The sequence below is a fragment of the Perca flavescens genome, chromosome 15 (assembly GCF_004354835.1).
Source record: "Perca flavescens isolate YP-PL-M2 chromosome 15, PFLA_1.0, whole genome shotgun sequence".
NCBI classification, from domain to species: domain Eukaryota; kingdom Metazoa; phylum Chordata; class Actinopteri; order Perciformes; family Percidae; genus Perca; species Perca flavescens.
This window is the reverse complement of record NC_041345.1, coordinates 24,155,157-24,178,541: the sequence shown is the minus strand read 5'-3', so window position 1 is coordinate 24,178,541 and position 23,385 is coordinate 24,155,157. Positions and strand designations below refer to the sequence as shown.

At 40.0% G+C, this 23,385-nt stretch overlaps 1 protein-coding gene across 7 annotated transcripts in view; it reads left to right on the top strand.

Moving 5' to 3' along the window:
- The window catches only part of caskin1 (CASK interacting protein 1), a 149,905-nt gene that overhangs the window by 108,536 nt on the left and 17,984 nt on the right, over positions 1 to 23,385 (top strand). For 4 of the 7 annotated variants that reach the window (XM_028598506.1, XM_028598503.1, XM_028598499.1 and 1 more), the window contains 10 exons: positions 2,416 to 2,497; positions 3,000 to 3,112; positions 5,802 to 5,912; positions 8,027 to 8,128; positions 8,457 to 8,595; positions 9,817 to 9,960; positions 12,631 to 13,835; positions 14,288 to 14,587; positions 15,506 to 16,109; positions 16,972 to 17,476. In XM_028598506.1, coding sequence (XP_028454307.1) covers positions 2,416 to 2,497; positions 3,000 to 3,112; positions 5,802 to 5,912; positions 8,027 to 8,128; positions 8,457 to 8,595; positions 9,817 to 9,960; positions 12,631 to 13,835; positions 14,288 to 14,587; positions 15,506 to 16,109; positions 16,972 to 17,476 — 3,305 coding nt within the window. The remainder of the gene's footprint in view (positions 1 to 2,415; positions 2,498 to 2,999; positions 3,113 to 5,801; positions 5,913 to 8,026; positions 8,129 to 8,456; positions 8,596 to 9,816; positions 9,961 to 12,630; positions 13,836 to 14,287; positions 14,588 to 15,505; positions 16,110 to 16,971; positions 17,477 to 23,385) is intronic. The other 3 variants (XM_028598500.1, XM_028598501.1, XM_028598505.1) reach the window with 3 other exon arrangements.

The following is a 23,385-nucleotide window of genomic DNA, read 5'->3' as shown; positions in this document are numbered from 1 at the left end:
TAAGCACTAATAAGTTAAAATCGGGGAGTCACTAGTTACTCCTGGTATGGATATGTAATTTATGTGTGGGTGATTGGAATCGAATGGGGCTATGTATTAATGGAAAGGATGTAAAGAAATGTGTGCACAAATGACACGAGAGAGACACTCCCACTGACAAGCGATTGTCAATTATCCCACACCTGGCGACACAGAATGGGAGGGGCAGAATGTATTTTAGACCATTGTTGAGTTCATGATTTGAAATACCCCTGACGAAGGTCCAGAGCAGTGTTACTCATTGCAAGCCTCTTGTGGCTCGCCAAGCTTTAATTTGTTGCTCGCATGGCAGTAAATAATACGGTGATATGATCATGCAGTTAATACAGATATTTCATAATTATTTTTTTTTTTTAAGCAGCATAACATAACATGAGCCTAAATTTATTTATTTAACCTTTATTTAACCAGGTAGGCCATTGAGAACAAGTTCTCATTTGCAATGACGACCTGGCCAAGAAAAGCGTGGGCATGCAGGACAACGTACAGTTTCACATTCAGTACAATACAGGAATTCAGAATACAATAGGCTACATAAAGTACAGAATTAAGTGGGCAGAATTAAGTGGGCAGAGTACAATAGGCTACATGAAGTACAGAATTAAGTGGGCATTACAAAGCCGGTGCAAAGTGAGGTGTAAGGAAGTCGATGGATATGCGAAAAGTGATAAGGTAATAACAAGTATAAATATGAATAGACAGTCAAGTGCAAATTGTGGTCTAGTTAGTGATGATATAACGCAATGTATATGAAAAGACATTCTATATAAATGCTGAAATGTGGTGAGGCGTCAGTATACAGTTAGTACAAGTAGTGGTCTAGTTAGTGATGTAAAACAGTAATAACACAGTAAACATGTATATACATCTATATAGAGGCTGACTGTAGTAAGAAGTCAATATACAGTTAGTGCAAGTAGTGGACTAGGTATTGATGTAGCTCAGTAATAACATAATATACGTGAATAGACAGTCTAAATAAAAACTGAGATGTAGTAAAGAGTCAATGTACAGTTAGTGTAGAGTGTGGTCTAGAATAGTGATGTAGAACAGTAATAACACAATGTACATGAGTAGGCAGTATACAATGGGTGCAGAAAGTTGTCTAGATAGTGATGTAGGTCTGTAGATGTACAAGAATTGTACAATAAAGGTGGGGAGAAAAATTGAGCATGCCTGGGCAGATGATTAGTGCAAAGGAGCGTAAACAGATATATAAACAGAATAAAAACAGATATAAAAATAGTGCGAGGATGTGCAACTGTGCGACTGTGCAAAGGGGTAAGACAGAGATAATGGGATAAGGGTGTGCAAAACAGAGCTTGTATGATGGAGAGCAGTTAGCACGTACAGTGATCGGACAAGAGCTCAGACAGACATACTTTAAAGGCAGTTAGTGGGATAAGGGTTTTGAGTTTCAGGGTTTTTTGGAGTTCATTCCAGTCATTTACAGCTGAGAATTGGAAGGAGTGGTGGCCAAAGGAGGGGTGGGCTTTTGGGGTGACCAAGGAAATGTAACTGCTTGAGCGCAGGTGGGCTATTGTGACCAGTGAACTTAGGTACTTTCCCTAGGACAGACTTGTAAACACACAAGTGACCAGTGAGTTAAGTGACGAGTGTGTAACGAGGGCCAGCCAACTAATGCATAGAGGTTGCAGTGGTGGGTGTTAAGAGGGGCTTTAGTCACGAAATGTATGGCACTATGGTAGATAACATCTAGCTTTTCCAGGAGTGAATTTGAGGCAGTTCTATAAATGAAATCACTGAAATCGAGAATGGGTAAAATTTTCACCAAGGCGAGTTTGGCAGCACGAGTGAAGGAGGCCCTGTTGCGGAGAATCGAACCTGCTCTATTACAAAAAAATTATATTTAAAAAATTCTAGAAAAGATTTTTAAACCTTTTGTCCATAACATGACATGCGGAGTTGCCAGTTTAAGCGCTCTTTCCAACTTCTAACACCGAATGTGCTCTTGGATGGTTAGATACACAATAGCTGATGTAGAAAAAATTGCATATTGTATGTTCAGGGATGACATATTGTTAAGCAGACAACAAACTATTTTACTACTGCTATTTATGACTGGATGTAACTTTTGATACTTTGTGGTAAAAGTGGCTCTCCTATTGACTTTGTCCTATCAGTGTAGCTCTCGTGAAAAAAATAGTGAAGACCACTGGTCCAGAGGGACCGAAATGTTAGTTTTCTTAAATAAATGGTGATGCTGCAGCAAGAGCAGTGTGCAGGATTTTCTCTTTCTTCAAGCTACAACAAACAAAGATATTAAAAAAACGAATTATTGCTGCTTTAATGCAACAACATGTAAGTTGCTACATGCCTGTTCACGTAGATGCATTTGTGTCCGTGCACTTTCAGCTTCTCGCCACAGTCTTGTCCCAGTCTGCCAAAGCCAAGGAGCATCTACTGGAGCAGTCCAAGTCTGTGGACCAGCCTGCAGGTAGGACAGGGAGGCTGATCCTTCTTCAACCCAGTTTAAGTTTCACTGTAATGAGTTTACTTACAGTAGGAGTGTTAGATATAACTCTTTATGACACTTTAATTAACAGGAACCATGCTTGCAAGTGTTATGAAACTGGATGGGAAATGTTTCGAAAAAGAAAAAACCAGGTAGACAGAGAATCGGGTTAGAAAAATAACTCATGCTCTTCTACACGCATGCACGCACACACACAGACAGATCTTGGCTGGTTTAATAGACAGATGGCCAAGGCAGGATATGTGGGAGGAAGTGTAGAAGGGTGCGCTTGGTTAAGAAGGTTTTTTTTTTTTTTTTTATCTTGGAAAGCAAGAATGCGATTGGTTCCTTATCAAAGCAATGAGGGAGACTGACCAGAAATTGATTGTTGGAATAAGGACAGAGGTTAGGTCGGAAGTCAACTCATCTGTTGTGTGCAGTGATGGGGCGACAGCTTGACACTGGCCAATGGTATTTCTCCCAGCAGGCTCCGCCAGCTCCTCTCGGACATCAAGCCAATCGGGCTGTCCACTCCACGAAGCGCCGCCTTACGATGCCACGGCAACTAGGAAGGGGGAGGGGCAAGGCGAGGGGAAGGTAGGACAGTCCTGAAGTCCCACAGATTCAGTCCTCTCTCCGTCTCTCTTTCAAACACACGAGTCACATACAGACAATCACCACCATCAACATCTAACTGCAGCACAATGAGAATGTAGCTCAGTCAGCTCAATCACAGCCCTCTCACTCTTCTACACACACATACATACAATAGATTTTTTTATAGACACACACACACACACACACACACACACACACACACACACACACATACACACATCAAGATGTCCCAGCGGTTTCTCTCGCAACTGGCCTCGTCCGTGCTGCAAATGTTCGGATGCAGCCATGACACGGTGAGTTGTGAATGGAAGATCTCCAGCTTGATCTTGTATAAATCTTGGAATGAGGAATTTTGTGTGTGTGTGTGAGAGAGCGAGAGTGAGAGATAATCTTTTTCTTCTCTTGTTTATCTGCTACCTGCTATCCATCGTTATTCATTCCTTTTAGTTGCAGCTTCTCCTCTTACATTGCGGTATTTTTCTTCTTTTGCAGAGACAAATGTCTCTCAATTGATGTTTGGTAGGTCCGCCTCAGGCAAGCATAACTCAAGATATCGGTGTGTGTGTGTGTGTGTGTGTGTGTGTGTGTGTGTGTGTGTGTGTGTGTGTGTGTGTGTGTGTGTGTGTGTGTGTGTGTGTGTGTGTGTGTGTGTGTGTGTGTGTGTGTGTGTTTTCTGGCCGGTGCTCAGCAGTGTGCATGTTGTGGGTGGACTAACTCAGCACCAGAAGTGTGAAATCTGAGCTTACACCATGTACAGTAAGCTGTTGTTTACTGTAGTGTGTGTGTGTGTGTGTGTGTGTGTGTGTGTGTGTGTGTGTGTGTGTGTGTGTGTGTGTGTGTGTGTGTGTGTGTGTGTGTGCACGCGCGTGCAGGCCTACATTGAAAATCATTCGTCCTATTGTCTAAGAATTTCAAGGCTTGATAAAAAATTCAGCATATTTAAATAGCAGGTGGTCGTGGTGGTTGTGTGTGTGTGCGTCACTTGCCTAGAGTATTTGTTTGTGTTTGTGTGGGTGTGTGGGTGTGTGTGCGTGCATGCGTGCGTGTGTGTGTGTGTGCGTGCATGTGTGCTGCCATGTTAGCCATGTTCTCATGGCCATCTGTTAGCTAGAGTCCTTATTCCTCAGCACCCATGATTGTCCTAAAGAAAGATGGGAGGGAAAACCAATCAGCTTTGAGGGACAGTTTGGAGGAAGGAGGGTCATGCGGAAAAATGAAGAAGAGTAGAAGAGGAGAAGAAGAAACAGGCAGAATGGAGAAAGACAGAAGGGATGTGGGACTTTACTGTAAAGAGAAGCAGAGTGCGTGGGAAGAAGTCTTGCAGTGGTTTTGCAATTACACTCGGCCCTGTAGCTCCGTTCCCTGCTGTCGACCATCAGCATCTAGAGCTGGACATAGCAGAAAATCAACAACTAGAACTAGCTGTTGCAACCAGCTTCATGTTTAATGGTAACATTACCATTAAACAACCAGGCTTTGAAAATATAGCAGCTATAGAATTAACTTATAACTTATAAATTAACTTTTTAAAACATTCAGCTACAATTTTAGCAATCAACAGCAGAGCTTTTGTTGTTTGTCCTGTCTTAGCTGGCTGAACATTTTGGACGGACTCTAATGAACAGGAAATCACTGTACATAATGATTGTGTGCACTTATACTGTACGATATACAGTAGATTTTAGCTATCACCACAGTAATACAGTGTTTTCTTCCCTTCAAGAGCAAAAGAAACAGCATCATTTCTATTTTGTCTTTACTTTCCAGCTGTAAAGTGTCAAATGCAGATTGCCTGCTGTTGCTTATCTGCATCTCCTGCTGTAACATTTGAAATACTGTAGACAGGGCCTTTCTCCCTCCTAACTTTAGCCTGGTTTTCACTTCAGGGCCAAGCAGGGCTAATTCATTGACTTAAACAGCATCCAAGGGGTGTCATGATTTCGACAGGATCAGCGATTACCCCAGTATTTTTTTCTCTCTTCACCTCGCCTACTTGCGCACGTCCGTAGAAAAAACAACAATAGGCACGATGTAGCTTACCGGCTAGTAGCATGCAGCTAAAGACAGAGGGTAACATTAGCTTACTGGTACCATGCAGCCTGCATTTTCCAGACACCATGGCCAAGTCAGAGATGACGGAGAAACAACAGAAAAAAAATGTGGCAACATTTTGCCTTCCCCGTGAGTGAGTTATGGAAACAAACAATGAAGGTAAAGCACGTGGGCTCTGACGGGACTCCATAGTGCATTTATTTGCACCTTGTTAAACTAATAGTACATTCAATTGCACTCTGAGAAACTCAAACTGTTGTTGCAATCTACCTTTCTGCCATCTAGTGGCTCTTATTGTGGCTTTGCCGTCCCTGTTAAAGAAAACAAATGTTTAAATCGAAAATGTAATCGAATCGTGCTCGTAAAGTCGAAAGTCAAATCAAATTGTTGATTTGGAGAATCGTGACACCCCAATCAGCATTATTATAATGATCCATAAATGTATAAGAATGTGTATTTGTGATATTGGTAAAGATATACCGGTTAACGGTCCTTTGCTACAGTATCTAAATTGTGGCCCCTGTTTGGCCCCACTTGGCCCTGCTGAGAAAAAGTGGCTGTTGAAGAAGCAGACACGGAGCTAGTGACAGCATGCCCCCTGTCTTCTCTCCCGTAGAGCTCAGAGGCCGTTGTCCAATGGCTGAGCGACTTTCAGCTGCAGGTCTACGCTCCAAACTTCCTGGGCGCTGGGTATGACTTGCCCACCATTAGCCGAATGACCCCGGAGGTAAGGCAACTGAACCCTGACCCCTGAACCCCAGAGAGCACTTCCAAGGACCAAAATGGAAACAAGTCTGCACAACTTTGATTTGTCCTTGATGTTTTCAAGATGCATGTATACCATTCCCTTTAAAAAATCTTAAATGAGCACGTTTATGCCGCTCAATACTTTCCCTGCCTCCTGCCAAACCTTTCACCTCTCACGTCTCTGCATTTTTCTTTGAACCCTGTTAAAAAATAATATATTTTTTGGGTCCAAAAACTGCACATTATAGTTTACAAAAAAATATTATTGTCATGCCTATATGCACGATATGAGGAAAATATCTAATTGTGATCATTTTGACTAATATCGCGATATGATTCATGATATTGGAGGTAATGATCATTTTTGTATTATTCTCATTTTCATTGAAAATTATTAAAATAAAAAAAATGAAATGATTATAGTGTGAGAGGATCTGTACCAAAAAATATTTTTCTTTAGTCTGTAGGATAGGATTTGTAGGCTGGGACGTCTCTGCAGCACCACAATACTTAATTCAGAATGGTTTGACACATATTTTGCCTTCAGCAACTATTATAATGTAATAATGTATACTTTATTAATCCTGCAAGGGGAAATTAATAATAATATATAATAATTATATATTTAGATATTGCACTAGTCCATATTGCGATTTCAATACAATTGCGATTCTGCAGCCCTAATGCCTATGAGTATTTTAAACATCTGAATGAAATTGACCCAAAATATTGAAAAGGCCGAGTGGATTCTACACCTTTTCACTGTCTTGTTGAAAGATGAGAAGATTGATACCACTCTCAGGCATGAGAGTGGCAAATTAAAAGTGTATTTTCTGAAACTATTCCTTTAAAAAGGGTACATTTCCAATAACCTCACTCTGTAGTTTCAAAGCTGAAACTTAATTTGCATAAAATATGAAGCAATATAGAAGTAATGCATTGACAACACTTTCACCTTCATTGTTTAAAAGTTCACTAAGCATATTTTATTATTCACATAAAATCGAACATAACTAAATGATTTCCTTTAATAAAAAAATAAAATAAAAGAATCCATAATTTCAAAAAAGCTCAATATATCCACACAACCTCCTGACTCTCCCATCATCTTCAACACTGCTGCTGTTGCTTCTGCTGCTGTCTTTTCTGAGGAACTAGACTGATGATCTCTGCCACGCTCACCTACATACAAATAATTGTATAGCATACATAAATTATTTGTATATATACGTACACTGAGGGGCTGTGCATGCGGAATGGTTCAGAGCTGGGCTGTCTTAAAAAGGGTTTTGTTATCAGAGATATGTCATAGTGTTCTGCCCTATTCTACTGTATGTTTGGGTCACATCTGCATATAATTTGAGTTATGCAACCGTGTGTGTGTGTGTGTGTGTGTGTGTGTGTTTGTGATTGTTCACGTATGTTTGTAAAAGTGTGTTCCCGTGAGTCCAACACAACTACCACTAGAACACACAGAAAACTGACACAATGACAGGATGACACACTGTTTTTTGGTTTATTAATCACAGTTCCAAATAAATCTCCACACCAACGTTACATTTTAATACACTTAGTTTGTATTTAAATATGAGCTTGTTTACTTATCACAGTAATATAAGAGTATAGAGGGCTGAATTTAAATGATATCATGGAGAACCGAGCTGATTCTTTCTTGTAGATGCTTACTTTTCACTGCAGATATTTGCTTTGGCTTTCCTTGCTTTTCTTATGATTTTGAGACATTTACATTTCTGCTCTCTTCTCAACTGGCAGAAGCTTTCATCAGATGTCACGCTGTCACTTGTTTCTTTGTGTTGCAAGCTTTCCTTGTGTGTGTGTGTGTGTGTGTGTGTGTGTGTGTGTGTGTGTGTGTGTGTGTGAGAGAGAGAGAGAGAGAGAGAGAGAGAAAGTGTGTGAGAATGACTGCTGGACTCTTGTGGAGATTTTAATTCCCTTTGTGGGGGAAAAGTCTGAACATGCCACCAGTGTATCTTACTTGTGTCTGTGTGTGTGTGTGTGTGTGTGTGTGTGTGTGTGTGTGTGTGTGTGTGTGTGTTTGTGTGTGTGTGTGTGTGGGTTTGTTTCTGTGTGTAGGATCTGACAGCTATTGGAATAAGTAAACCAGGTCACAGAAAGAAGATGACATCAGAGATTAACAAACTAAGTGTCACTGAGTGGCTGCCTGACCACAAACCTGTAAGTACAACACACACACACACACACACACACATACAGTACATGCATTTACACATGCAACCACCCAAACAATATCTGTACATTTTGTGCATACAAATGCACACATGCAACAAACAAATACAGTCACACACGCATGCATGCATGCACGCACACGCGCATGCGCACACACACACACACACACACACACACACACACACACACACACACACACACACACACATTCACAACACTTTAGTTAGATGCTAATCTGTTTAAAAAAACAACAACAAGCTAACAGGTGTAATGTCAGCTAGTCTTGTAAGCTGTCACGTTTCTGGTGTTCCTATAGGCTAGTCTAGGAGAGTGGCTGTCTGCTATTGGTCTAAGCCAGTACCACCAGGTGTTGGTGCAGAACGGTTACGAGAATATCGAGTTCATCACTGACATCACCTGGGAGGACCTTCAGGAAATAGGCATCATCAAACTGGGTAAGAACGTACAGATATTCAATACAATTTTTACATCAGAACCACCATGATGGCAACAGTAACCCCTTCATGGTGTTAGAGTCTGCATGTGTTTTTGTCTGCCTACAGGATTCAGCACCATGGAGAGCAATTTTTGCTAGGTCTTTGCAAGCGTATCGAACACACAATTAGATCTGTGGCAAGCATTTATATGTGCTGAATTTAAGTAGACAGCTACCCTGCAACATAATAACAGATGAATGTGAGTGGGGCGTAGACATGACACACAAATGTAGTAAAAGGTTATCAGACAAGTGAAAAATATAACTGACCTAGAAGGACACTTGGAGAGCACAGACCTCTGCCAAGGCCAAATGTCCTATCTCGCTATGTTACGAAAGTAAAAAATAAATCGTGTATCCGTCCCGTTGATTCGGATCCACTCTAAAATGTATTGCTTTCTTCCTTTGCCCATACTAAACTCTTCCACCAAGTTTCATTAAAATCGGGCTAGTTGTTACCTATAGTAGGTAATAAAGGTTTATACTTCTCTCTCTACCTGCTGTTGGTTAAAAGAAAAGCAAACTACTAAACTGCATTTTTTAAGTTTTTTTTTTAACAGTGATGCTACAAAAGTATGCAGTGCACTATGGATATGGTTAACAATACATGCACTGGCTGGTTTAGTTTTATGACAAAAGTTAGTACCAGCTGGGTAGCTAAAAAGTCCGGTGCACAGTGTGTTTTCAGTTAGCTAAGCTAGCAAGCCACACAGTCCTCTCAATGGCTGACTGTGAAAAGGGAAATGTTACGTGTTGAAAATAGGGAATAGATACATGATTAAATGTGTTCCGAAATACGAAAATGAAGGTGTAAAAAGTGCCAGTGAAATTTAAATAGAGCAGTAAAATGTATTATGTTTTAAAAAAAATCAATAAAGTAAAAGTATAAAGCTTTATATTTCTTTTTACACTCCATTTTAATTATTTATCTGATAAATTATATTTCTGACTTGTCTGATAACCTTTTGCCATATATTATATGTGTTTCCATGCTTCATAGTTGCAGCCCATGTTCATATTGTGAGTTTAGGGAAAATCTAAATGTATAATTATAATAATTCTATTAAAATACTAATAGAAAATATTATTTTATTTTGATTTCAAATACTATTTAAAACCATCTTTATAGAAGTTACCTTAATTAAACAATAAATGTAATTCAAATCTTCTAATGTTTTAGGCCACCAGAAGAAGCTGATGCTGGCGGTGAAGCGGCTGGCTGAAATGCAGCGCGGTTCAGACGGCCGGGGCTCACTCAGAAAGAAGCCCCCGCCAATCACACAGCAGCAGGACGTCCTGTCCATGGACAGCCCGCCTCCAGATGGTGAGCTAACAGATGCAAGTCCCATAATGAGGTTCAACTGAAATCCATTGGAGTGTGTGCACGCCTTAGCCTATCTAATGAGATCTCTCAATAGCCAAAAGTTTAACAGTGTAACAGTACAGTCATGACCTCCTGTCCTGTTAGGATTAATATTCATTTTAATATTCATTGTAAATTTTGATCTGGCCCGCATATGAATTTAGGTTCACAACAGATTTTAGTTGTGCACCAAATCAAAAACTGAAAAACTGTTCAATATGTAATTACGCAACACACAGAGCAGAATTTGGCACATTTGCTGACTTTGAGAGTCCCACACAACCAGAGACTTTGCATATTCATTCAATTGTAATCAATGTTTTGTTTGATTTGCTAAATTCTATGCTGGCTAAGGAACTTTTTGCTGACTTTTTTAGGTCTTTATGTGGACCACACTGTAAGTGAGAAGACTATATTAGATATACAGTCAAAAATATTTTACTTTTCTCTTCATTAAAGCACGTCAATAAACTAGAGATGTTCCGATACCAGTATCGGAAAAGCCTCCAATACTGCCTAAAATGCTGTTATCGGTATTGGCAAGTACTGGAGTTTATGCACGGATCCGATACCATGTTATTCTACTTTATATTAGTTTATTTATGTTATATGCATAATTTATTTTTCAATTATGACTGACTGTCAAACTGGATAATAAAAGGAAGTTCTATGGTATCCATTGTTTGTGTTTGTTCATGTTTCACAAAGAGTTTAACCTGAGCCAGGCCATACAACAAAGATAGATATCCTATCACATCCATACAGGGATAGAAGTATACAGCTGTTAAAACATAATAAAATATATGACACACTGGTATCGGATCGATTCAATTCAATTCAAATCATAACAAGAGTTATCTCAGGACACTTTACAGATAGAGTAGGTCTAGACCACACTCTATAATTTACAAAGACCCAAGAATTCCAGTAATTCCCCCGAGAGCAAACATTTATTGCGACAGTGGTGAGGAAAATCTCCTTTTAGGAAGAAACCTCGGGTGGTGAGAAAAACTTCCTTTTAGGGAGAAACCTCGGACAGACCCAGGCTCTTGATAGGCGGTGTCTGACGGTGCTGGTTGGGGGGTGCGATGAACAATAGCAATAATAGTCACAATACAGATACTGGAAAAATGACCAGAAATAATAATAGTTGTAGTAGTTCCTGGCATAGCAGGGCACTGCAGGGCGTTACAGGACATAGCAGGGCACAGCAGAGCATAGCAGGGCATAACATGACGTAGCAGGGCGTAGCAGGATGTAGCAGGACGTAGCAGGGCACTGCAGAGCATAGCAGGGTGTAACAGGGCATAGCAGGGCACGTTTTAATAGGAGAGTTTTAAGTTTACTTTTAAGTGTGGTGATGGTGTCTGCCTCCCGAACACAGACCAGGAGCTGGTTCCACAGGAGAGGAGCCTGATAGCTGAAGGCTCTGGCTCCCATTCTACTTTTAGAGACTCTAGGAACCACAAGTAACTCTGCATTCTGGGAGCGCAGTGCTCTAGTGGGACAATAAGGTACTATGAGCTCTTCTAGATAGGATGGTGCTTGACCATTTAGAGCTTTATAGGTCAGGAGAAGGATTTTAAATTCAATCCTGGATTTTACAGAAATATGATCTCTTTTCTTAGTTCTTATCAGAACACGTGCTGCAGCATTCTGGATCAGCTGGAGAGTCTTAAGGGACTTATTTGGGCAACCTGACAGTAAGGAATTACAGTAGTCCAGCCTGGAAGTAACGAATGCATGGACTAGTTTTTCAGCATCGTTTTGAGACAGTATGTTCCCTAATTTTGGCAATGCTACGAAGATGAAAAAAGGCTGTTCTTGAGATTTGTTTTAAGTGGGCGTTAAAGGATACATCCTGATCAAAAATAACTCCTAGATTTCTGACAGTAGTGCTGGAGGACAGGGCAATACCATCCAGAGTAGCTATATCTTTGGTTAATGAGGTTCGGAGGTGTTTAGGGCCCAGCACAATAACTTCAGTTTTGTTTGAGTTTAACATCAGACAATTGTAGGTCATCCATGATTTTATATCTTTAATGCATACTTGAAGTTTAGCTAACTGACTGGTTTTGTCTGGCTTGATTGAAAAGTATTATTGGGTGTCATCCGCATAACAGTGAAAATTAGTGTGTTGAGTGTTTCCTAATAATATTGCATAGAGGAAGCATATATAAGGAGAATAGAATTGGTCCAAGCACTGAGCCTTGTGGAACAGCTTGGCGAACTTTAGCGTACCGGGAGGATTTATCGTTAACATTAACAAATTGAGATCGATCAGAGAAATAGGACTTAAACCAGCTTAGTGCGATACCTTTATACCAACTAAATGTTCCAATCTCTGTAACAGGATGGTATGGTCAATAGTGTTGAATGCAGCACTAAGATCTAATAAGACAAGTACGGAGGCAAGTCCTTTGTCAGCAGCAGTTAGAAGGTAATTAGTGATTTTCACCAGTGCTGTCTGATCGGTACAAAAATATAAAAAAAAATGGTATCAGACATAAACTATACATATCTGGACCTTGCTGTCATTCTCCTTTCTGAGTGCAGCCCCTACTGAAATTGAGTTTCATACCCCAGATCTTATTGATTAATTCTAAGGCTGTGTTTTCTCTTTTTTCTCAGAGGTCATGTCTCCAAAGATGAGCACTTTCCAGGACAGCGAGTTGAGCACCGAGCTGCAGAATGCCCTGATCCAGCCAGGTCAGGAGGTAAAAGCTCAGCGAACACGCAGCAAAGACCATGATGAGGTGATGACAGGAGGGGGAGGAGGTGCTGGGCCACCTAAGAAAGAGGCGCGGACTATGAGGCAACAGAGCAGCCAGGGAAGCAGCTCCTCCCACAGAGGCAGCACCTCCTCCCAAGGCAAACACCGTCACTCCCACTCCCAGCCTGCGCCTCCCTACACGCCCCCTCACACCCCAACCAAGACTAGAACCTCATCTTCCTCCTCCACCTCCTCCGTCCAGAGCACAGCGTCCCCGCAGGCCAAACACAAGCCGCCCCCACAGTTCATCCAGGGGGAGAGGCCTCAGTCGCCGCGCTCCCACCCCCCTCAGTCTCCAACCCAACGCGGACCTCCGTGTGCCCAGCTCCCGCCCCAGCAACCCCAACAACAGCAGCCTCAAGTCCAGCCGCAGCAGCAGGCACACCCTCAGCACCATCCACAGACGCAGGCGATGGAGGTTAGGGAGAACCACCAGCCACAGGTGCCGCTGCTCTGCCTCCCGCCAGAGGCGGAGCTGGCTGAGAGAGACGGAGAGGAGCCTTCTGCGCTGCAGAAGAAACGCTCCCACAGCCTCAACCGATACGCCGTCTCAGATGGGGAGTGCGACGAGAGAGCAGGAGGAGTTGGAGGGCAAGAGGGAGGTGGAGTGGGGGAAGCAGAGGTGGCGGGAGGTCAGGGCTCTGCCGCCGTCAGAGGGGACGGAGTTAAATACGCCACGGTGACCCACCGCGTCAGCCGCAGCCACTCGGTCCGCAACCAGGACAAGAACGCCAACCGCACCCTGACGCAGTCTTTTGCTCTGCGTCAGAAGAAAAAAGGCCCGCCCCCGCCACCGCCCAAACGCTCTAGCTCTAACATCTCCACCTCCAACTCCAACCTGACGGAAGCCAACACACTGCCGCACGCGCTCACCACCACGGGGGGGATGCTGGACGTGCCTTACCACCAACAGCGACGGGCCAGCGACCTGGGGGTGTCCGTAGAGACGGCCGCCGTGGAGACAAGCAGCGTGGGTAGTGTGAGGAGCATCGCCGCCATGTTAGAGATGTCTTCCATAGGAGGTGGAGCCAAAGGCATGGCACTGCAGAGGAATTTCCTGCAGGTATTGCAGAAAAATTGTCCATTAGTTTACACAAACAAGTGCTTCTCCAAAATTTCTATACAGTATGTAGTTGATGTATAATGTATATATTCACAAGTGCAATATTGTGTTTTTCTGAGTGCACTAACAATGAGAAAAATCTCAGGACCTAGAATATCAATACTATCTACGTATATTCACAACAAGTTTTTATACAGTGAATTTCCAAATTCAACTTTATTTTACACCTCTTTTTTTATCTTTATATTGTTTTTCTACTTTATTTTTTCATTGTATTTTTCTATTTCTTCTTATATTTTTGTGTAAAACTGACTCTTACAGCAGTGCACAAAAATTCCAATGCACCTGCATGGCTCTGTACCCGTGCAAATGGCAATACACATCTGTTCTATATTCTGTTCTTTTCTGAACTAAAGCATGATCAACCAACTGTATGGTTGTGTGTTTACCAGGTGGGGAAAACACGCGATGCCATTGGTCTGGACGGTGAAGTGGTGAACCGGCGGCGGACCATTAGTGGCCCTGTCACTGAGCTGGTGGCAGCTGCCAGGCGTGAACAACCAACTCCCTCTGCTTTACCCTCTCCCTCCGTCCAGCCTGAAACCTCCCCTCCCCCTGTAAATTCCTCCTCCCCAAACCCTCCGTCCTCCCCCCACCCCAGCTCGGGAGGCAGTTCGTCAGAGAACCTGCCGTTTGCAGATGAGGGAAGCCTGACCATCCGTCGCCAAGGACGAGGAGAAGGAGAAGGACAGGTAGCTATCTATATATGTTTGTCTATCTATCTATCTATCCATCTATCTATCTATCTATCTCATAGACTGTAAAGATGAGTGACGCGTCTCTGCTTCCTCCCACTGTACAAAAGTGAAGCCAAAATATCCCGTATACGGGCGCTGCTGTTTTGGAGAGTCGCCGTAGTAATTGAGCGGTGGAGCAGGGGTCTCATAGTCCCGCCCATACACCCGCCCGACCATTCGCAAGCCAATCACAGCTGTCAATCATGACGTTCTTTATAGCATCAAATAACTAATGAAAACCAAACTTATCAGAAAAAATCGACACTTTTTTTTTTAGATAATATTTTCAGGCATTTATTTCCATTGTACAGATGAATACATGAAAGGGGGAATTACATGCAGCGAAGGGTCGCAGGGCAGAGTCGAACCTGTGGCCGCTGCGTCGAGGAGTAAACCTCTATATACGTGCACCTGCTCTACCAACTGAGCTGACCCGGCCACAGAAAAAAATCTACACTTGAACAAACAGCAGTGTGATAAGAACTAGCTAAAATGACAGAAACCATCCACCAACAAAAAATGTATTTGACGTGTACTTTTTTGTTTGGCCCATGTCCCATCCGCTAACACGGAGGGGGCGGTATTTATCACCTATACTGCAGCCAACCACCAGGGGGCGATCTAGCTATTTAGCTATCTAGCTATCAATCTATTATATATACTGTATCTATCTATTTAATCTTTCTATCTATATATTATATGTACATCATCTATCTATGTAATGTAATGTGCTAAAATCAAGTGTTCTTTAATGTATAGTGGAGCTTCTGTGTTCTGTAGGCTTTATTTGTGTTATCCATTGATCTTTGTCAATGTTTTTGACTGTTTGTGCAAAAATGACCTCTTGTCACGAATGTATGAATTTTCCGTTAGTGTGTATTTTGTGTTTGTCTGCAGGGAGACGGCGAGGGTCCCCAGGGAGACGGGGATTACACGCAGGAGGACATCTCCAGGGTTGAGGCCACGGCGACCTTAAAGCGACGGCCCCGCAGCTCCAAGCCCCACCCCAACGGCTCCGACTTCACCCTCCAGGAGTCGTCCACCGTCAAACGGCGGCCCAAGAGCCGCGACAAGGAGCCAGAGGGCTACGCAGACCTGGCTGCTAACGGAGAGCCTGTGGGGGCCGGGCAGCCCAACACCACGCAGCCAGTACCCTACCAGAACGGCACGGCCACAGTGAAACGCCGCCCGGTGTCTGAGGCCGGAGTGACAGAGCAGCCGCAACCTCAACCTCAACCTCAACCTCAATCTCAACCTCAATCTCAACCGCAAGTGACTGCCACGCCCCGCAGGGACAATGTGGACCAAGGCGCTCCAGTGGCCAATGAAGCAGGCCCTGTGAGAAAACCAAAGCCTCCAGTCTCCCCGAAGCCTGTGGTGGCACAGATAAAGAGACAGGCAGGCCCACAGTCCCCCCCACAGCCGATCTCCAACAAAAGAGTCCCCCTGCCTGGCCCGGGGACGCCTGGAAGCCCAGGTACTCACGGCGTATGATTGTGGGTTTTCTGTCAGATGTGGGTGAGGTTGGGGTCATTATTTGAAAATTTGCAAGTGCTTTGTAGTAAAAATCAACATCTTTGTGTTCATGGCCATAGTGGAAGGCGGGGCAAAAAGCCAGCAGTCATAAATAGAGTCGAGACATGATGACTTGTACAAACTGTCGGCTACAGAGAGTAACACAGGGACCTCAATTCCAACGTCCAAAAGGTTTGGGGCGAGGGAGTTTGAGAAACTATTTGAAAAGCACTTTGTTTGAAGCATACTAAAGCCTTAAAGCCACCAGGGTCAGTATGCTTAAAACAAACTGCCAATGTGGTTGAATGACAAGTCCAAACATGTAATCTGGCCACATTGGCAGGCGAAAGGCATTAAGTTTATGATAAGGATCCCCATTAGCTGATGCCTAGACAACCAGCTAGTCTTCCTGGGGTCTAAAACAACATTAAGACAGACAATATTAAATCAGACAATAGGAAAAGAAAGTAATAATAACAATCTAAATGAACAAAATAACAAGGAAACAGCCAGAAACAAATATCTAGAAAACATTGCTTAAGAACCTTATGGGATGGTAATGATGATTCCAAGTATTAGTCAAATCCTCAGGCGTAACCAGGGAAAGTTATTGTTTAAAAAAACTTTAGATTTCGAATTGTATAACGAATTTACATGACATTACACTACATTCGTTCATTCATTCATGGTGTTGCACTCGGTTGTGTACACGAAAAGTGACAGAAGTAGCTGGCCAATTGCTGTGCCAAGAGGTAATATATCAGGATGCAGATGCCAGTCAGTGATCCAACCCCGCTCTTTTTTCTATATCTCTATTTCTGTAGTGAATGGAAAGAAGATCCCTCCACCTGTGTCGCCTAAACCGGCGCCCCCACCCACGGCACCCAAACCGGCCAAGCTCATCCACTCCATGACCAGCCCCCCCTCCCCTAACCCGTCCTCTGCCCCGGTCAAGCAGCACCATGCGGTGGCCCGACAGACCAGCTCACCCCCCTGCTTCCCCCCTTCCAACATCCCCAGCCCGCCAAACGCCAAGCCGCTGAGCCCGTCTCCGCAGAGCCCCCACACCCCGCAGACCCCCACTACACCACAGACGCCCCAGACTCCCGCCACTCCCAGCCCGACCCCGCCACCCGTCAAGCCCCCTCGCTCCTCCATCGGTGGGGTGTCGGTGGACACTGGGATGGCGGGAGGCGGGGTCACGGTGCCGGCCGCAACGACACCGGACTTCGGTGTGGATTCATTGGTGCATCAGAAGCTGGAGGAGACAAGTGCGTCGCTGGCCGCCGCTCTGCAGGCCGTGGAGGACAAGATACTGCGGCAGGAAGAGTAAGGAGCACACACACACACACACACACACACACACACTTCTATACTCACAGAAAAAAACACACTAATCACTTCGGTCATCATCAGGTCAAAATGTGTATTTGTCCAATACTTTGGTTTATGACTGATTACGTGCAAACTAATGGTATTCCCATCAGCTTCAGCTGTAGTCTATAGTTTTCTTAGCATAATGCTATAGGACTAGCTCCAGACTGCAATACAAGAACAATGTTGTTCTTTATAGAGCTCAACAGTGTGGTTCCGGAACTAAAAATACCATTCAATATCTCCATAAGGATTTTGATTATTATGTCAAAACCATCAAAGTTTAAACTTTCCATGAGCTACGAGGTTGTGAAACGAAGGTGTATGCCCCTGTAGAAGCAAATAGTCCGTTTGAAATCAACCTTTTGTAGAAGTAATACACTACCCACAATCCTAGGCGTAACAGTGATGTGTCTGATTGGTGGAGTTCACTGTTACAGTCTTGTACCTTTGCCTTTTTTGGCATTTTTTAAATGTTCCTTAAATGTTGCCAAATCAAACGTTCACGATTCATCTAGCATTTAATGGAGTAATTGGGAGGATAAAAGAGAAAGAGGAAAAACATGATATTTACATTTACTTACATAGTTAGTGCATACCATAAGGTTTATTTTCAGAAGTGGAGGGAAGTCAGATTTAACCTCTGAGGACCCTTAGAGGTCAAATCCAAGGTGGCCGCCAGTCCACCAGGTCTAATGTTCAAAAGTGCTTCGTTATCGGAACCAAACAAAAACATTTAGGTGTTTTTTCAACTTAATTGGTGATACCTTTGTTACATACTTTACCTTTTTATGGCTTTTTTGACATACTATACTATGACTTTTTTATGACTTTTTTTGACATACAGATGATTTTTTTGACTCTTCAACATACTATGAGAAGAAAAGAAGTCAGGAGTGCAAGTTCAAACAAATCATGAAGGTGCTCTTTGGAAGGGGAACGCAAATTTTTTTAAAGCCTTTATTTAAATGGCTATTTCATATCGAAATCTTAGTACATTACAATTGAACTTGGCAGCAACCTACGTGTAGCAGCACAAACGGCCTTTTTTTTTTTTTTTTTTTTTTTTTTACAATACTATGCTATGAATTTTTTAACATAGTATACCATGACTTTTTTCTGGGATTCTATACTATGACGTTTTTCGACATACTATACTATGATTTTTTTAACATACTATACTATGACTTTTTAATGACTTTATCGACATACTATACTATGAGGTGTAAATATATACTATGAAAAGTCATAATATAGTATATCAAGAAAAGTCGTAGTATAGTAGTATCAGAGACATTAACACATTTCGGTCCTTTAGTTCCCATTGGAAATTGGCTCATTTTTGGCTCATTGATAACTAAGCCCCTATGCTGTTGCCACCTTGTGTTAGGTTGTCTGTGAATTTGTCCTGCGCCTTGCATCTTACTATGCTTGCTTGGGTTGTCCATTGTGGTGTGCTTATGATGTAGCTTGTTCAATGTCTCATTTTTTGCTTGTTTGTTTTTTTGTTTGTTTGTTTTTCTGTGACTGATAGACCTGTTTAATGCTTGTGTTTATGCAATGTTGCTGTATGTTGTGCTGTTATATGAATGCACTGTATGCTTTGACTAACAAATAAGTGTGGAACACTGCTTAATGTGCTGATGCATGCCTTGCTGTATGTGATATATGCTATTCTTGTCTGCTGTTATTGGTATTTGCCTGATGCTGCTTCTTGTTTGTCCTGCATGCTTTATGTACTTCATGCCTTTTTGACTGCTGACTTTTTTATATGTAGATATTATCAATGTTTTATCACAAAGGGTTGCTTTTATTTAAGTTAATGAGTGTTTTCCCCATCTACCTGTCTTGTCTTCTTTATTAGATTTTTAGGGAGGCTATTTTAACATCTGGCCAGGGACTGTAGATGAAAACGAGCCTTTTGGCTAAATCTGGCATATTTACAGAAATGTGTATTAATATGCACTGTCTCTGTCAAATAAAAATAAATATAAAGTCTTTAAAAGTATAGTAAGTTGAAAATGTCATAAAGAGTCATAGTATGGTGTGTTGAAAAATGTCATAGTAAAGTATTTAGAAAATAATAAAGTCATAAAGTCATAGTATAGTAGGTCTTAAAAATCATTAAAAAAAAGTCACAGCATAATATATCGAAAAAGTCATGAAATGTCTTAGTATAATCTATCACAATAACACTTGTTTTGAACTTTTGTTCCAAAGGTCCTTTATATTTAAATAAAGTTTAGAACTTAAAGCAGTATAGTTAATTCACAATGTTGCAGCAGCAAGGGAAATAGTACAAAACATTGTAAAGATAAACAAACAATGAAAAAGTAATAAAAAAGTCATAATATAGTATGTCAAAAAAAGTCATTAAAATTCATAGTATAGTGTGTTGAAAGAAAATCATAAAAAAGTAATAGTATAGTATGGCAAAAAGATTCATAGTATAGTATGTCGAAAAAAGTCATAGTATAGTATGTCAAAACAAATTATAAAAAAGTCATAGTATAGCATGTTAAAAGAAAATCATAAAAAAGTCATAGTATAGTATGGCGAAAATCATCATAAAAAAGTCATAGTATAGTATGTTGAAAAAGTCATAAAAAAGTCATCGTATAGTATGTTGAAAAAGTCATAAAAAAGTCATAGTATAGTCTGTCTGAAACAGTAATAAAACAATCATAGTATAGTATGTCGAAAAAAATCGTGAAAAAGTCATAGTATAGCATGTCGGAAAAGAGTCATAATAAAGTATAGTATAGATTCAATATTGAAAATCCTTTGTTAGTCCCACAACCGGGAAATTCACAATGTTGCAGCAGCAAGGGATATAGTCCAATCATTGTAAAGATAAACAAACAATGAATTCAAAATAATTAAACAATTTTTTTACTTGTATAGTAAATAAACAAACAGTTGTATTTACAGTATTTCACAGTCATATATCAAAATAAAATCATAAAAGTGTCATAGTATAGTATGTTGAAAAAAGTCACAGTATGGTATGGCGAAAAAATATAAAAAAGTCATAGTATAGTCCGTCGAAAATCATCATAAAAAAGTCATAGGATAGTATGTTGAATAAAGTCATAAAAAAGTCATAGTATAGTATGTTGAATAAAGTCATAAAAAAGTCATAGTATAGTCTGGCGAAAAAAGTCATAGAGTATAGTATAGATTCAAAATACAAAATTCAAAATCCTTTATTAATCCTTTATCAACTGTGAAATTCACAATGTTGCAGCAGCAAGGGATATAGTACAATACATTGTAAAGATATACAAACAATGAATTCAAAATAATTAAACAATTGTTTTTACTTGTATAGTAAATAAACAAACAGTTGTATTTACAGTATTTCACAGTCACATTATTATTGCAAGGTTTATCAGTCCTGGTGTGTGTTTTGTCCATGTGGTCCACTGGGAGCAGTGCTGATTGTGAAGTCTGACAGCAGCAGGAAGAAAAGACCTGCACTATCTGTCATTGGATATCATGTTGAAAAAAGTCATTGTATAGTATGTTAAAAGAAAATCATAAAAAAGTCATAGTATAGTATGTTAAAAAGAATCATAGTATAGTATGTCGAAAAAACAAAAAGCCATAGTATACTATGTCGAAAAGAGTCATAGTATAGTATGCTGAAAAGAGTCATAGTATGGTATGGCGAAAAAATATAAAAGTCATAGTATAGTATGGCGAAAAACGTCATAGTATAGTCTGTCTGAAACAGTCATAAAAAAGTCATAGTATAGTATGTCGAAAAACGTCATAGTATAGCCTGCTAAAAGAAAATCATAAAAAAATCATAGTATAGTATGGCAAAAAACGTCATAGTATAGTCTGTCTGAAACAGTCATAAAAAAGTCATAGTATAGTATAAACAGGCGAAAAAAAGTCATTAAAAGTCATAGTATAGTATGGCAAAAAAAGTCACAGTACGGTATGGCGAAAGAATATATAAAAAAGTCATAGTATAGTATGTCGAAGAAACTCAAAAAGTCATAGTATAGCATGCTGAAAGAAAATCAAAAAAAAGTCATAGTATAGTATGTCAAAAAGAGTCATAGTATAGTATGTTGAAAAAAGTAATTAAAAGTCATAGTATAGTATATCAAAATAAAATCATAAAATAGTCATAGTATAGTATGTCGAAAACAGTCATAGTATAGTCTCTCTGAAACAGTAATAAAACAATCATAGTATAGAATTTCAAAAAAACTCATAAAAAGTCATAGTATAGTATGTCGAAAAAAATCAATAAGTCATAGTATAGCATGCTGAAAGAAAATCAAAAAAAGTCATATAGTATGTTGAAAAGAGTCATAGTATATAGTATGTCGAAAATATATGAAAAAAGTCATAGTATAGTCAGTCGAAAATCATCATAAAAAAGTCATAGTATAGTATGTTGAAAAAAAATCATAAAAAAGTAATAGTATAGTATGTCGAAAAAAATCATTAAAAGTCATAGTATAGTATGTCAAAAAAAATCATAAAATAGTCATAGTATAGTATGTCGAAAAAAGTCACAGTATGGTATGGCGAAAAAATATAAAAAAAATTCATAGTATAGTCAGTCGAAAATCATCATAAAAAAGTCATAGTATAGTATGTTGAATAAAGTCAAAAAAACGTCATAGTATAGTCAGTCTGAAACAGTCATAAAATAATCATAGTATAGTATGTCGAAAAAAGTCACAGTATGGTATGGCGAAAAAATATAAAAAAAGTCATAGTATAGTCAGTCAGTCGAGTATAGTATGTTGAATAAAGTCAAAAAAACGTCATAGTATAGTATGGCGAAAAAACTCATTAAAAGTCATAGTATAGTATGTCGAAAAGAGTCATAGTATGGTATGGCAAAACAAAATATAAAAAAGTCCTAGTATAGTATGTTGAAAAAAGTCACAGTATGGTATTGGGAAAAAAAATCTAAAAAAGTCATAGTATAGTATGTCAAAAAAAAATCATAAAATAGTCATAGTATAGATGTTGAAAAAAAGTCATAAAAAGGTCATAGTATAGTATGTTGAAAAACATCCTAGTATAGTCTGTCTGAAACAGTCATTAAATAATCATAGTATAGTATGGCGAAAAAAGTCATTAAAAGTCATAGTATAGTATGTCGAAAAGAGTCATAGTATAGTATGTTGAAAGAAAATCATAAAAAAGTCATAGTATAGTATGTCAAAAAAAAATCATAAAATAGTCATAGTATAGATGTTGAAAAAAAGTCATAAAAAAGTCATAGTATAGTATGTCGAAAAACATCATAGTATAGTCTGTCTGAAACAGTCATTAAATAATCATAGTATAGTATGGCAAAAAAAGTCATTAAAAGTCATAGTATAGTATGTCAAAAAGAGTCATAGTATAGTATGTTGAAAGAAAGTCATTAAAAGTCATAGTATAGTATATCAAAATAAAATCATAAAATAGTCATAGTATAGTATGTTGAAAAAAGTCACAGTATGGTATGGCGAAAAAATATAAAAAAGTCATAGTATAGTCAGTCGAAAATCATAAAAAAGTCATAGGATAGTATGTTGAATAAAGTCATAAAAAAGTCATAGTATAGTATGTTGAATAAAGTCATAAAAAAGTCATAGTATAGTATGGCGAAAAAAGTCATAGAGTATAGTATAGATTCAAAATTCAAAATCCTTTATTAATCCTTTATCAACTGTGAAATTCACAATGTTGCAACAGCAAGGGATATACAGTGGGGGAAATAAGTATTTGACCCCTTGCTGATTTTGCAAGTTTGCCCACTTACAAAGAATGCAAAAATCTACAATTGTAATCATATGTACATTCTAACAGGGAAAGACAGAATCCCAAAGAAAACTCCAGAAAAT